This window comes from Oryctolagus cuniculus, chromosome 1 (assembly GCF_051225735.1).
Source record: "Oryctolagus cuniculus isolate XC-2025 breed Fujian yellow rabbit chromosome 1, ASM5122573v1, whole genome shotgun sequence".
Taxonomy (NCBI): domain Eukaryota; kingdom Metazoa; phylum Chordata; class Mammalia; order Lagomorpha; family Leporidae; genus Oryctolagus; species Oryctolagus cuniculus.
This window is the reverse complement of record NC_142867.1, coordinates 229,382,639-229,395,998: the sequence shown is the minus strand read 5'-3', so window position 1 is coordinate 229,395,998 and position 13,360 is coordinate 229,382,639. Positions and strand designations below refer to the sequence as shown.

Below are 13,360 nucleotides of genomic sequence, written 5' to 3'. Positions count from 1 at the left end.
TTTTTAAATCTACAAAATTGGGACTAAAAATACCTTCTCTCTGGGGATCCCTGTGAATAGGGGATCAGAACCCAAGTGGGGAGATGAAGGCATCTGTGCTAAGGAAAAGTTAGTAATGGGGATGTGAAATTGATTACGTAAGGGGCACTGATCACATGATGATGTGAACAATAATGAAAGCAGGTTTCTCACCGTTGGGGAAAGGAGTTAACAAATATGGAAAGGGAAAAGATGAAACAAAGCCTGCTGTTTCCAGATTAAAACCGAATGTGTCTGTGTGAGCTCACAGTTCTCTCCACACAGAGAAGGATACAGAAATACACAGGTAAATGTGTACACACACAAACACTCCCTAGCTCTGTCCACAAAGAAGTTCTGAGAGCAGCCACACACTGACAGCAATGAGTACTGTATTGAGATCTCAATATTTAAAACCCATTTTTTTCACTGAAAGAAACCAGGGTTACTTGGATAAATGGCTGATTCCAGGAGTAGGGCAGATGAAGTACAACGTAAGCTTGTAACATTTTGTGTTGGAAAGCAATATTCAAAGAATGATAGAGGCATGTCACAAGAACCAAGCAGTGAACGCGAAGGGGCTCCCACTGGCCACATCAGGGACCATCGAACATCAAAATATTTGATAGTAACAAGCCAGGGACTAAAAAAGAAAACCAAATGTAATTAAAAATACATTTAAAAAATTGATGCACGGGATAGTTACATATTCTCAGAGTACTTTTGCACAAAATACTTACTAGTTACACAGGGAAAAGGAGTACTTTACAGTGGGGATGTCTCGCAGACAAAGGATCCTTCATCAAAAGATCTGAATGCAACACCATAGTAATGCAAGAAATTAATACTGTATGCTATGGGGCTGGTGTTATGGCACAGTGGGTTAAAGCCATGGTCTGAAGCGCCAGCATCCCATTTGGGTGCCGGTTCTAGTCCTGGCTGCTCCTCTTCCAATCCAGCTCTCTGCTATGGCCTGGGAGAGCAGTAGAAGATGGCCCAACATGTGGGAGACCCAGAAGCAGCTCCTGGCTCCTAACTTCAAATCGGCTCAGCTCCAGCCATTGTGGCCATTTGGAGAGTGAACCAGCAGATGGAAGACCACTCTCTCTGTCACTGCCTCTCTCTATAACTCTCTCAAATACAAAAAATAAATCTTTTTTAAAAATACTGTAAGCTATGTGAGAGGATACAATGAAAAGGTTACAGTGTCATGTCAGTCATGTTCCTGCCAAAGGTGAATAACCTGAATCTCATCGTGAGAAAGAGCAAACAAACCCCAAATAAAGGAGTCTCGGAAAGAACTGGCCTACAGTTTTACAAGATCATGAAAGTTAAGGAAAGATAAACTGTTCAAGACTAGAAGAGAAAACATGACAACTAAAAACAACATGCAATTATGAACGAAATTCTTTTACTACAGAGAATGTCAGAGGGACAAGTGGGGACTCTGACATGTGATGTGAGAATCAGCAGTAACTCAGTGCTTACTGCCTAACACTGAAGGCCATACAGGACATGCAGGAAAGGTGCCTGTTTGTAGGAAACTCAGTATTCAGAGAGGGTGCAGCCTCAAGCTGGCAGCTTACTCTGAAACTGTGGGAAAACGCTCTTTTATCATAGGAGTATTTTCAACTTTTTTCTAACTCTATGCTTGATTCAAAATAAAACATAAAAACACATCTAGCATCATCTCAGAGGGGTACTGTAAGGTTTTAATGAAATTATATTTAAAACTGTTTGGAGAAAAATGTCCAAAAAATATAAGACAGTATTACCACACAATCAAAGTGGCCTAGGTTTCCAATGGGCTATGGTCCTGGGAACAGCAGACTGACAAATCATCTCAAAGAAGGACTGTACTCCATCCTCACTCTTAATCTACCTAGTTCATATTCACTTAAGGTATCAAGAGACCCAGGCAGATACAACACTGAAGGTGACCACAACAAGCGAACGCCACATGGCCTGCGTCTCATACCTCTCCTCTTGAGGAGTCTTTACTCGGAGATGAAGATGATGAGTGAGGTGCAGCCACCAAAGAAGTAGCACCAACGGCTGCAGCTGGAGGGAGTTCTCGCTCCTCAGTCCCCGGACGGCGGTTCCAGCTGGGGTCACTCATGGGTCGCCGGACGGAAGACACTATATCTGAGCTCCTACTGCGGACTAATCTCTCAGGGTAAGAATGCCTCTGCTTGAATGCTTCCATTTCAGCAGGAGTTAAAACATGGGAACCAAAGTTGGGCAGTCTGGCCTCATTTCCTCCCACAGCTCCTTCCAGGATTGGGGGATCTGGTGGTGGATGTGATGGCCTGGCATAGTGAACCTTTGGCCTTACCACAGCAGAAGCTCCTGCAACACAGCAAAAAAATTCTTAGAAATAAATTTGCAACTGAGAAAACAAATCTGACGAATGCATAAAGGATAAAGGGTTTTAATTTCTTTCTTCTGTCTGTAACAAGAATCACAAAGTTCATTTCACTAGTTTACCTTCATGTGAAGACAGTGGATCAAACATGGCAAGCAGAGACTCTGACTGAGAAGGAGGGGAGGTCAGCTGGTGGGCGCCTGCAACAGGAGGGCAGACTGTGAGACCAAGCAGAATTCAGTCAGTCAGAGGGTTAACACAGTGAAAGGGGTTCCAGGGTTCTTTATTTTCCTTTTTTGATCAGTTAGAACTTCAGGGCATACAGAAAAAAATACAACTAATAAATGTTATATTCTGATCATTTGAAATTCATTTTACAGTTTTGTCTTCATGCATGGATTTTCATTACACTAAAGGGTCTAGCACACACACATCAATTACTATTAACGGGCAAACATAACGGTTACTGCAGAGGCACAGGACCAGAAGATCTAAACCATCAAATTTTTGAGAATGTCAGGGCTTCCCTGGGCATTACCTTCCTACCACATACAAAAATAAGGGCAATATTATCTATAGAAGGGGTGTAAATAAAACGGTTATAAAGTTTTAAATTTGGGGGCTGGTGCTGTAACACAGTGTAAGCCACCACCTACGGGGCTGGCATCTGGCATCCCATATGAGTGCCTCGCTGCTTTTCCTAGGTGCTTTTCCAATCCAGCTCTCTGATGTGTCTGGGAAAGCAGCAGAAGATGGCCAGATTTGCCTGGGACCCTGCTGCCCATGTGGAGACCTAGATGGAATGCCTCGCTCCTGGGTACGGCCTGGCCCAGCCTTAGCTGTTGAGGCCATCTGGGTAGTAAACCAGTGGGTATGGCCAGCGCCGTGGCTCACTAGGCTAATCCTCCACCTAGGGGCACCGGCACACTGGGTTCTAGTCCCGGTCAGGGCGCCGGATTCTGTCCCGGTTGCCCCTCTTCCAGGCCAGCTCTCTGCTGTGGCCAGGGAGTGCAGTGGAGGATGGCCTAAGAGCTTGGGTCTTGCACCCCATGGGAGACCAGGAGAAGCACCTGGCTCCTGCCATCGGATCAGCGTGGTGCGCCGGCCGCAGCGCGCCAGCCGCGGCAGCCATTGGAGGGTAAACCAACGGCAAAGGAAGACCTTTCTCTCTGTCTCTCTCTCTCACTGTCCACTCTTCCTGTCAACAACAACAACAACAAAAAAAAAAAAAAAAAAGAAAAGAAAAAGTAAACCAGTGGGTAAAGAAATCTCTCTCCCCCTCTCTCTCTGCCTCTGCCTATCTGTAACTCTTTCAAATAAGTAAATAAACCTTTAAAAAACACAATCTCTGAAAAAAATTAAATTCTAATAGTACCCTCAGAAGATTTAAAAAAAAAGTTAGAAAAATGAATATTACATTACATTATGAAACTTTTAAAGTGTACAATTTTAAGTTAGAGCAAAATGATTCCTCTAAGCCTATGTCTAAAATATCAAAGACAGGGGCCGGCGCTGTAGCATAGCAGGTAAAGCCGCCGCCTGCAGTGCCTGCATCCCATATGGACGCCGGTTCTAGTCCTGGCTGGCTCCTGGCTTCGGACTGATGCAGGTCCGGCCATTGCGACCAGTTGAGGAATGAACCAGTGGATGGAAGACCTCTCTCTCTCTCTCTCTCTCTCTCTGCCTCTCCTTCTCTTTGTGTGTAACTCTGACTTTCAAATAAATAAATAAGTCTTTAAAAAAAATAAAAGAAAAAAAGATAAAATATCAAAGACAGAAATATTAAAATAGATGATTTTGCAGAGGCTAAAACTTTCAAATATAAAAAAGAAACTGGTAACAAAATTTCTTAGCCTGAAGCTATATTTTTATACTAAACAATTATTATGCTTTTTGATTTTTCCTTTTCCGCTCTAGTTAATAGTTATGTCACTAGGAAATGCTTAGGGAGCAGGCATTTGACACAGCAGTTAAGATGCTGCTTGGGGGCCTGGCACTGAGGCACAGTGGGTTAAGCCCCCACCTGAAACACCAGCATTCCATGTGTTCTGGTATAAGTCCCAGCTAATTCCACTTCAGAGCTAACTCTCTGCTAATATGCCTGGGAAAGCAATGGAGGATAAAGTCCCTGGGCCCCTGCACCCACATGGGAGACCTAGAAGAAGCTCTTGGCTTCTGGCTTTGGCCTGGCCCAGCCCTGGCTGTAGTGGTCATTTGGGGAGTAGACCAGTGAATGGAAAATCTCTCTCTGTCCCTCCCTCTCTTTCTGTAACTTTAAAAATAAATAAATAAATCTAGCCGGCGCCGTGGCTCAATAGGCTAATCCTCCACCTTGCGGCGCCGGCACACCGGGTTCTAGTCCCGGTTGGGGCGCCGGATTCTGTCCCGGTTGCCCCTCTTCCAGGCCAGCTCTCTGCTATGGCCAGGGAGTGCAGTGGAGGATGGCCCAGGTGCTTGGGCCCTGCACCCCATGGGAGACCAGGAAAAGCACCTGGCTCCTGGCTCCTGCCAGGATCAGCGCGGTGCGCCGGCTGCAGCGGCGGCCATTGGAGGGTGAACCAGCGGCAAAAAGAAGACCTTTCTCTCTGTCTCTCTCTCTCACTGTCCACTCTGCCTGTCAAAAAAAAAAAAAAAAAAAAAAAGATTCAAAAAAAAATAAATAAATAAATCTTTAAAAAAACAAACAGGAAGCTGTCAAGCTCAGAGGTGGGTGAAAGCATCCCAAATTCTAGTTTCTATCTGAAAGATTATCATTGGCACAAATTACCAATTTGTATCAGACTCAGCTGAAACAACAAGCACAAATTATCAAAAGTGTCAGACTCAGCTGATTTATTTTTATTTTTATTTTTTTATTTTATCTTTGACAGGCAGAGTGGACAGTGAGAGAGAGAGACAGAGAGAAAGGTCTTCCTTTTGCTGTTGGTTCCCCCTCCAATGGCCGCCTCGGCTGGCCCACCGCGCTGATCCGAAGGCAGGAGCCAGGTACTTCTCCTGGTCTCCCATTCAGCTGATTTTCAATAACTGTCAAATTCCCAAATATATTTTCATTCAAACCACAGTTTGTCAGTCATTCAAGTAAAAATTATATTAAAAAAAAAGTAAACAAATGAAAAAAAAAAAAAAACTCTCTAGTTAGGCTAAAAACATAATCACTAGCCAGCGCCGCAGCTCAATAGGCTAATCCTCCACCTAGAGACGCCGGCACACGGGGTTCTAGTCCTGGTCGGGGCGCCGGATTCTGTCCCGGTTGCCCCTCTTCCAGTCCAGCTCTCTGCTGTGGCCAGGGAGTGCAGTGGAGGATGGTCCAAGTGCTTGGGCCCTGCACCCCATGGGAGACCAGGATAAGTACCTGGCTCCTGCCTTCGGATCAGTGGGGTGCGCCGGCCGCAGTGCGCCGGCCATGGCAGCCATTGGAGGGTGAACCAATGGCAAAGGAAGACCTTTCTCTCTGTCTCTCTCTCTCACTATCCACTCTGCCTGTCAAAAAAACAAAAACAAAAACAAAAACAAAACAAAACAAAAAAACAAAAAAACAAAACATAATCACTCACATGTTTTTCCTCAAGACCTCTCATCCTATCTCAGAGTATCAACAATCCATCAGGGATAATTCCTATTTCTTTTTCTTTCTTTTTTTTTTTTTTTTTTTTTAATGTTTTCTTCATTTGAGAGGTAGATTTACAGTGAGAGGGAAAAACAGAGAAACGTCTTCCATCCACTGCTTCACTCCTCAAATGGTCACAACAGACAGAGCTGTGCCGATCTAAAGCCAGGAGTTTTCTTCTGGGTCTCCCATGTGGGTGCAGGGGTCCAAGCACTTGGGCCATCCTCTACTGCTTTCCCAGGCCATAGCAGAGAGCTGGATTGGAAGAGGAGCAGCCAGGACTAGAGTTTGCGCCCATATGGAATGCCGGCACTGCAGGTGGAAGATTAACCTACTGCACCACAGCACTGGCCCCTACTTCCTATCTCTTTACACAGAATACTAAAACTATGTGTACTCAAGGGTTGAGATATAAAAAAATAATTTTCATTGTTTCATCAAAGACAATCATAAGTAAAACTTTTTTTTTTTTTTTTAAACAGATAGCGTTAGACAGTGAGAGAGAAAGAGAGACAGAGAGAAAGGTCTTCCTTACGTTGGTTCACTCCCCAAATGGCCGCCATGGCCAATGCTGTGCCGATCTGAAGCCAGGAGCCAGGTGCTTCGTCCTGGTCTCCCATGCGGGTGCAGGAGCCCAAGTACTTGGGCCATCCTTCACTGCCTTCCTGGGCCACAGCAGAGAGCTGGACTGGAAGAGGAGCAACCGGGACTAGAACCCGATGCCCATATGGGATGCCGGTGCTGCAGGCGGAGGATTAACCAAGTGAGCCACAGCAACGGCCCCGAGTAAAACTTTTTTTAAAAAAATTTACTTATTCAAAAGGTATTGTTAGAGAGAGGCAGAGAGAAAGAGAGAGAGGTTTTCCATTCACTGGTTTACTCCCTACATGGCTGTAACGGCTGGAGCTGGACCGATCTGAAGTCAGGAGCCAGGAGCTTCTTTCAGGTCTCCCACGTGGGTGCAGGGGCCCAAGGACTTGGGCCATCTTCTGCTGCTTTCCCAGGCCATCAGCAGAGAGCTGGATCAGAAGTAGAGCAGCCAGGACTCGAACTGGCACCCATATAGAATGCTGCCAGAGCAGGTGGTGACTCTACCTCACTATGCCACAGTGCTGTTGTGAAAGAATGCAACAACTCATAGTACAGTTCGGTGCCCCTGCTTCAGTCTAAGGCCCCAGCAAGTTTTACCTATCTTTCTTTATGCATCATAAGTGCAAATGTCAACACAGTGAGAAAGGACAATGCCCTCCATATTACTAATGAAAGCAGTTTTGACCTTGTATTCCCCCACCCCAAAAGGGTCTTAAGGATCCTCATAGGTCCATGGAGACCACACTTCAAGATGTAGTAGTAGCACCAGCATCCCTTATGGGTGTGAGCTCAAGTCCTGACTGCTCCACTTCTGATTCAGCTCCCTGCTAACAGCCTGGGAAAGCAATGGAAGATGGCCCAAGAGCTTGGGCCCCCGCACCCATCTGGGAGACTGAGAAGAAGCTCCTGGCTTCGAATCTGCCCAGCTCCAGCCGTTGTAGCCATTTGAGGAGTAAACCAGTGGATGGAAGACCTCTCTCTCTGTCTCTCCCTCTGTCACTTTGCCTCTCAAAAAATAAATAAATAAAATCTTTAGGGCCGGCGCCGTGGCTCACTAGGCTAATCCTCCACCTTGCGGCGCCGGCACACCGGGTTCTAGTCCCGGTTGGGGCGCCGGATTCTGTCCCGGTTGCCCCTCTTCCAGGCCAGCTCTCTGCTATGGCCAGGGAGTGCAGTGGAGGATGGCCCAGGTGCTTGGGCCCTGCACCCCATGGGAGACCAGGAAAAGCACCTGGATCCTGGCTCCTGCCATCGGATCAGCACGGTGCGCCGGCTGCAGCGGCGGCCATTGGAGGGTGAACCAACGGCAAAGGAAGACCTTTCTCTCTCTGTCTCTCTCTCTCACTGTCCACTCTGCCTGTCAAAAATTAAAAAAAAAAAAAAAAAAAAAAAAAAAAACTTTAAAAAGAAAAAAAAAAGACTGCAGGTGTAGAACAGTGGTTCTCAACTGGCAGCTCTCCTTCCTCACAAGGAATTGTTTGGCAATGTCTGGACACATTTTTGATTGAAACAGCTTCAGGGAGGTGGGGGCATGCACTACTGGTCAAGGCCAGAGGTGCTACTAACCATTCTAAAATGCACAGGATGGATGCACAGGAGGACCCACAACAAAAAATTATCTGGCCCAAAATATCAATAGTGTCAAAGCTTAAAAAAGAAAAAAAAGCTTGGTTCAGAAAAAAAATGTAAAAAAAGAAAAGGTTCCTCAGAACCCACTCCCCTTATAAAATCACTACTAGCATTTTGGTACTTCTTTCCAGATCTCTCCCTATGCTTATGGTTTTTAATCTTTTATTGTCTTGTATATAAAATTCTAGAAAATAAATCTTCCATGTAATATTATGTTCTAAGTATTTCTCCAAGTTATTTCATATTTTAAAAGCATTAAAAAATACTTGCATAAATTATAATCAGTTACAGGAAAATCACTTAGTCATTCCATTTTTTAGTTCTTAAGTTGTTTCCCATTTTCTTTTTTTTTTTTTTTTTTTTTTTTTTTTTTTTTTTTTTTTGACAGGCAGAGTGGACAGTGAGAGAGAGAGACAGAGAGAAAGGTCTTCCTTTGCCGTTGGTTCACCCTCCAATGGCCGCCGCGGTCTTTGCGCTGCGGCCGGCGCACCGCGCTGATCCGATGGCAGGAGCCAGGAGCCAGGTGCTTTTCCTGGTCTCCCATGGGGTGCAGGGCCCAAGCACCTGGGCCATCCTCCACTGCACTCCCTGGCCACAGCAGAGGGCTGGCCTGGAAGAGGGGCAACCGGGACAGAATCCGGCGCCCCGACCGGGACTAGAACCCGGTGTGCCGGCGCCGCTAGGCGGAGGATTAGCCTAGTGAGCCGCGGCGCCGGCCCCCATTTTCTATCTATAGTATAAATCCTGGGGCTGGCGCCGTGGCTCACTTGGTTAATCCTCCGCCTGCCGTGCCGGCATCGCGTATGGGTGCCAGGTTCTAGTCCCGGTTGCTCCTCCTCTGCTGTGGCCCAGGAAGGCAGGATAGGATGGCCCAGGTACTTGGGCCCCTGCACCCCCATTGGAGACCAGGAAGAAGCACCTGGCTCCTGGCTTCAGATCGGTGCAGCGCTGGCCGTGGTAGCCATTTGGGGAGTGAACCAACAGAAGGAAGACCTTTCTCTCTGTCTCTCTCACTGTCTATAACTCTACCTGTCAAATAAATAAAAAATAAAATAAAATAAAATAAAATAAAATAAAATAAAATGTTATGAAGAACACCTACCTAAGTGCTTAAGACTTTCTCCATACATGGAATTATTTCCTTATCACTGATTGTTAGGAGTGGAACTCAATCCAATTTAGAATATGAAATGTAATGCCTTAAATATACATGACAAACTATGCCCCAAAATGCTAAATATCAATTGATATTATCACCAGCAATGTATAACGGTACCAGTTTTTTTTTTTTTTTTTTTTTTTTGACAGGCAGAGTGGACAGTGAGAGAGAGAGACAGAGAGAGAAAGGTCTTCCTTTTGCCGTTGGTTCACCCTCCAATGGCCGCCGCTGCAGCCGGCGCACCGCGCTGATCCTGGCAGGAGCCAGGAGCCAGGTGCTTTTCCTGGTCTCCCATGGGGTGCAGGGCCCAAGCACCTGGGCCATCCTCCACTGCACTCCCTGGCCATAGCAGAGAGCTGGCCTGGAAGAGGGGCAACCGGGACAGAATCCGGCGCCCCAACCGGGACTAGAACCCGGTGTGCCGGCGCCGCAAGGTGGAGGATTAGCCTATTGAGCCACGGCGCCGGCTCAACGGTACCAGTTTTAATCATGATTATGATCTTTTTCTTTAAAGGTTTTATTTATTTATTTGAGAGGCAGAGTTACAGACACAGAGAGGTCTCCCATCCATTGGTTTGCTCCCCAAATGGAGCAATGACCGGAGCTGAGCAAATCTGGGTGCAGGGGCCCAAACTCTTGGGTCATCTTTTACTGCTTTCTCAGGCTATTAGCAGAGAGCTGGATCAGAAGAGGAGCACAAACTGGCACCGGCGCCACAGGCAGAGGCTTAGCCTATCACACCACAGCGCCAGCCCCCAAATACGATCATTTTAAAATCATTCTCATTTCCCCTTCTTACCATGAGTTATTTCATCCATGTCTGGACTAGTGACAGAATCTTTACCCCCAAAATCAGAGCTGCATTCAGATCTCAGGTCTTCAATCTTATTGGGAATATCTTCAGAGGTTGCACTTATGCCTTAAAAAACAAAACAAACAAACAAAAAAAAACAAACAGGAAAAAACTAAACAGCAAGAAGAAGAAAATAACCACATAAAAAGTGTATGAAGTTTGAAGAAATTTAAACATTCTCAAATTTTCCGTGTCTAAGTTCTATACATGTGACTTATTTAGTATTACATCTATCACAATGTTGCTAAAACATGCTTACCTTGCTTTACACAGCATAATCAGAATTATGTATAGTTAAATACAGTAGTAGAGACTACGAAGAATAGAAAGAGTTGCAGAGGAACTACTTGCCAAGTACTTCAACAGGCTCTACAAAGCTACATTAAAGTTCTCAAAGATTTAAAGTGCCACAGAAATAATTTTGTCGCCTTGAAATCAACCAGCTGTTATATAAAACACGTCTCTTATGCTTACAAATAGGGGATGGAGTGATGACACCTTCAAATCCCTATTCCTTAAAACAAGACAGACATACCCGACACAACACTGAGGCCTGGTGTGCTGGGGCGGGAACTGACCTCCCTGACATCCGTATCATCTGATGTGCTGCCCAGTCCAGAACAGCTCTCCAGTTCTTGCAGACGCTCCTCTTGCTTTAGGTCCGGAGCCTCTAAACAGAAGACAGGTTTTACATTAGTGATTTCAGCTTTTGTGATGCCAGATAAACAAAGCCACCAAGGCATGAATGAAATCACTGTAAACAGATTTCTAAGTCTTGGTCAGCTGGCTAAGCTAGTTAGATCAAGTGTTTAAAGATTTCACCCCAATACAGGCCAGTTCATTGTGTACAGATGAAAACTGTTTCTGTATCATTAATCTCAGAATATGATATCGTTTAACACGCAAACTGGACAAGAGAGTACAGAATAGCTTAGCATTAAATCAACTAAATAATAACTTCTATGGTCACTCAATAGGTGGTCAGTTCATCCTTACTGCCCCTACCCCCGTATATCCTGACAAGATTAGCATGTTTAAATGCTTTGGAGATCAGATGAGATCAGGTGTGTTCAGGGTGGTAGGGCCATGGACTGTCTAAATGCTTTGACATTATAAAACATGTAACAGGATCACTCAATTCTTCCTAAGTAAATCAGAATATAATGCAGACAGACAGTTGCATAATATCTGCATTCTGTAGCTGACACTTAGTTGAAGGCAAGATTTGATTTCACAATCAAATTAAAAAAAACTAAAATGCAATACATGAAATAAGAGAAAGTACAAAACACTTTATATATGTTCACAATATCCCCACACCAAAGAATCCTCAGGACCACAGTCTCAATTTCAACATATTTCAAACACATTAAACATCTTTTAAAAAGAGTCAAGTTCTCCCCTGGAATAAATTTAAACACGGTTACATTACAAGATAGTCAAAGACTCATGCTTGAGTTATGTTGCCACCTTACCCTAGGAAGAATTAGTGGGAAACATTTACAAAACAATTGTTTCCAAAATAATTGAACAGAGGGTCAGAAGGCACGTGCCACCTCAGTCTATGCCTGCCAATACTGCCTTTTTTTCTTAATGGACAGAAAATGTGTTAAACTAATTTTCCCTCTGAAATTCTTAGCAATGTGATTGTCTCAGACTTATCAAATGTATATTTAACAAGATGTAGGTAACTCAGATGTTAGGATACTTTGCTTTTTCATTTGCACAGATATTTTAAATGTAAACAATGTCAGCATACTAACCTGAATCACTTGGCAATACCTCTACACTCCAAGCCTCACTGGTTGTCTCTGAAATTGTAGAACCAGTGCAAGGGTCCAGAAGCACTGACCCCGAGCCTGGGAGGCAGAGCAAACTGCCCAACATGTTCTCTGCAGCTGCACCTGTATAACCGGTGGGGAGCAAAGGGTTAACAAAGATTGGCTGTAAAAAGCAGCAGCAGTAGACAAAGGTCAAAGCAAACACTAAGCTAACATCTTCTCTCTGCTCATAAGAAAGAAGCCAAAGTAAGAATCACTTCAATCAAGCGAACTGTTAAAAACACCAATTCTCACTTAAGTCACAATAGCACATCCTCTTTTCCATAGAGAAACTGACTCTCCATAGAGAAACCACATATCATTAGGTCAAGTCATGTCAACTAGCTTTTCCCTTGGTTTTTCAGCAAATTTTACATGTGTCCTCAACTTCTTACTAACTAACTTTAAAAGATTAAAATCTTTTAAAGAGATTTAACTATAGAAAGTTACAAGGGTTAAAAATGGTTTTCTTCCAGGACATCATCAACATATTCAGAGCAATAAAATAGATAAGCAGAAAGCACGCATCTTCACAGCACTCACTCAACTGCAAATGTAACCTGCTGCCAGGAACAATACACTTTGGCACACGGAATGAAAATCAATTAAGAAGTCTTCTGGATAGGATTAAGTGCCAAAGGGATCACATAAACAAGACCAGTGTCTGCTAATAATAACTGATAGAATTAAAAAGGAGAGAACAATCCAACATGGGAAGCGGGATATACAGCAGACTCATAGAAGGGCAGATGTCCTAAACAGCACTCTGGCCTCAGTCAGCCCTTAAGGCATTCGACCTGGCTAAAAAGCCCATGAGAGTTTCTCAGGCATGGAAAGCCAAGACACTGTGGCAAAAAAATTACCTAAATGAAAGATCTCTGTGAGTGAGATCCTAGCAGAGAGAACGGGCCATCAAAGAAGGAGGTACCTTTCTCTGAAGGAAGGAGAGAACTTTCACTTTGATTCTGGCCTTGCCTAAATAAGATCGGAGTTTGTGAACTCAAGAGGCTTCCATAGCCTTGGCAGCTCATGACAAGAGCCTCGGGTGATTACTGACGTCATAAATTAGAGTGTCAATTGTTAAATCAACATCACTGAGCACTTACTCCACATGCAGGATCTCTGTCCTTAATGCACTGTGCTATGCGAATTAACAGTAAAACTAGTATTCAAACACTACCTTATACTTTGTGTGTCTGTGTAGGTGCAATCTGTTGAAATCTTAGTATATACTAAGTTGATCTTCTGTATATAAAGATAATTAAAAATGAATCTTAATGGAAAAAAAAAAAAAGAAATCTTTTGGGACTGGCACTCT

At 44.3% G+C, this 13,360-nt stretch overlaps 1 protein-coding gene across 11 annotated transcripts in view; it reads right to left on the bottom strand.

The window, feature by feature from the left end:
* Positions 1-13,360, bottom strand: part of GAPVD1 (GTPase activating protein and VPS9 domains 1) — a 100,195-nt gene that overhangs the window by 25,575 nt on the left and 61,260 nt on the right. For 4 of the 11 annotated variants that reach the window (XR_016212124.1, XR_016212126.1, XR_016212129.1 and 1 more), the window contains exons 11-15: positions 11,986-12,126; positions 10,801-10,892; positions 10,169-10,288; positions 2,506-2,583; positions 1,997-2,367 (exon numbers count right to left, since the gene is read on the bottom strand). Coding sequence is in view for 7 of the 11 variants with exons in the window: in XM_017350057.4 (XP_017205546.2) it covers positions 1,997-2,367; positions 2,506-2,601; positions 10,169-10,288; positions 10,758-10,892; positions 11,986-12,126 (863 nt within the window). In the remaining 4 variants the exon portion in view is untranslated. Of the gene's footprint in view, positions 1-1,996; positions 2,368-2,505; positions 2,602-10,168; positions 10,289-10,757; positions 10,893-11,985; positions 12,127-13,360 lie in introns of all 11 variants that reach the window. The other 7 variants (XM_017350058.4, XM_051836626.3, XM_017350060.4 and 4 more) reach the window with 2 other exon arrangements.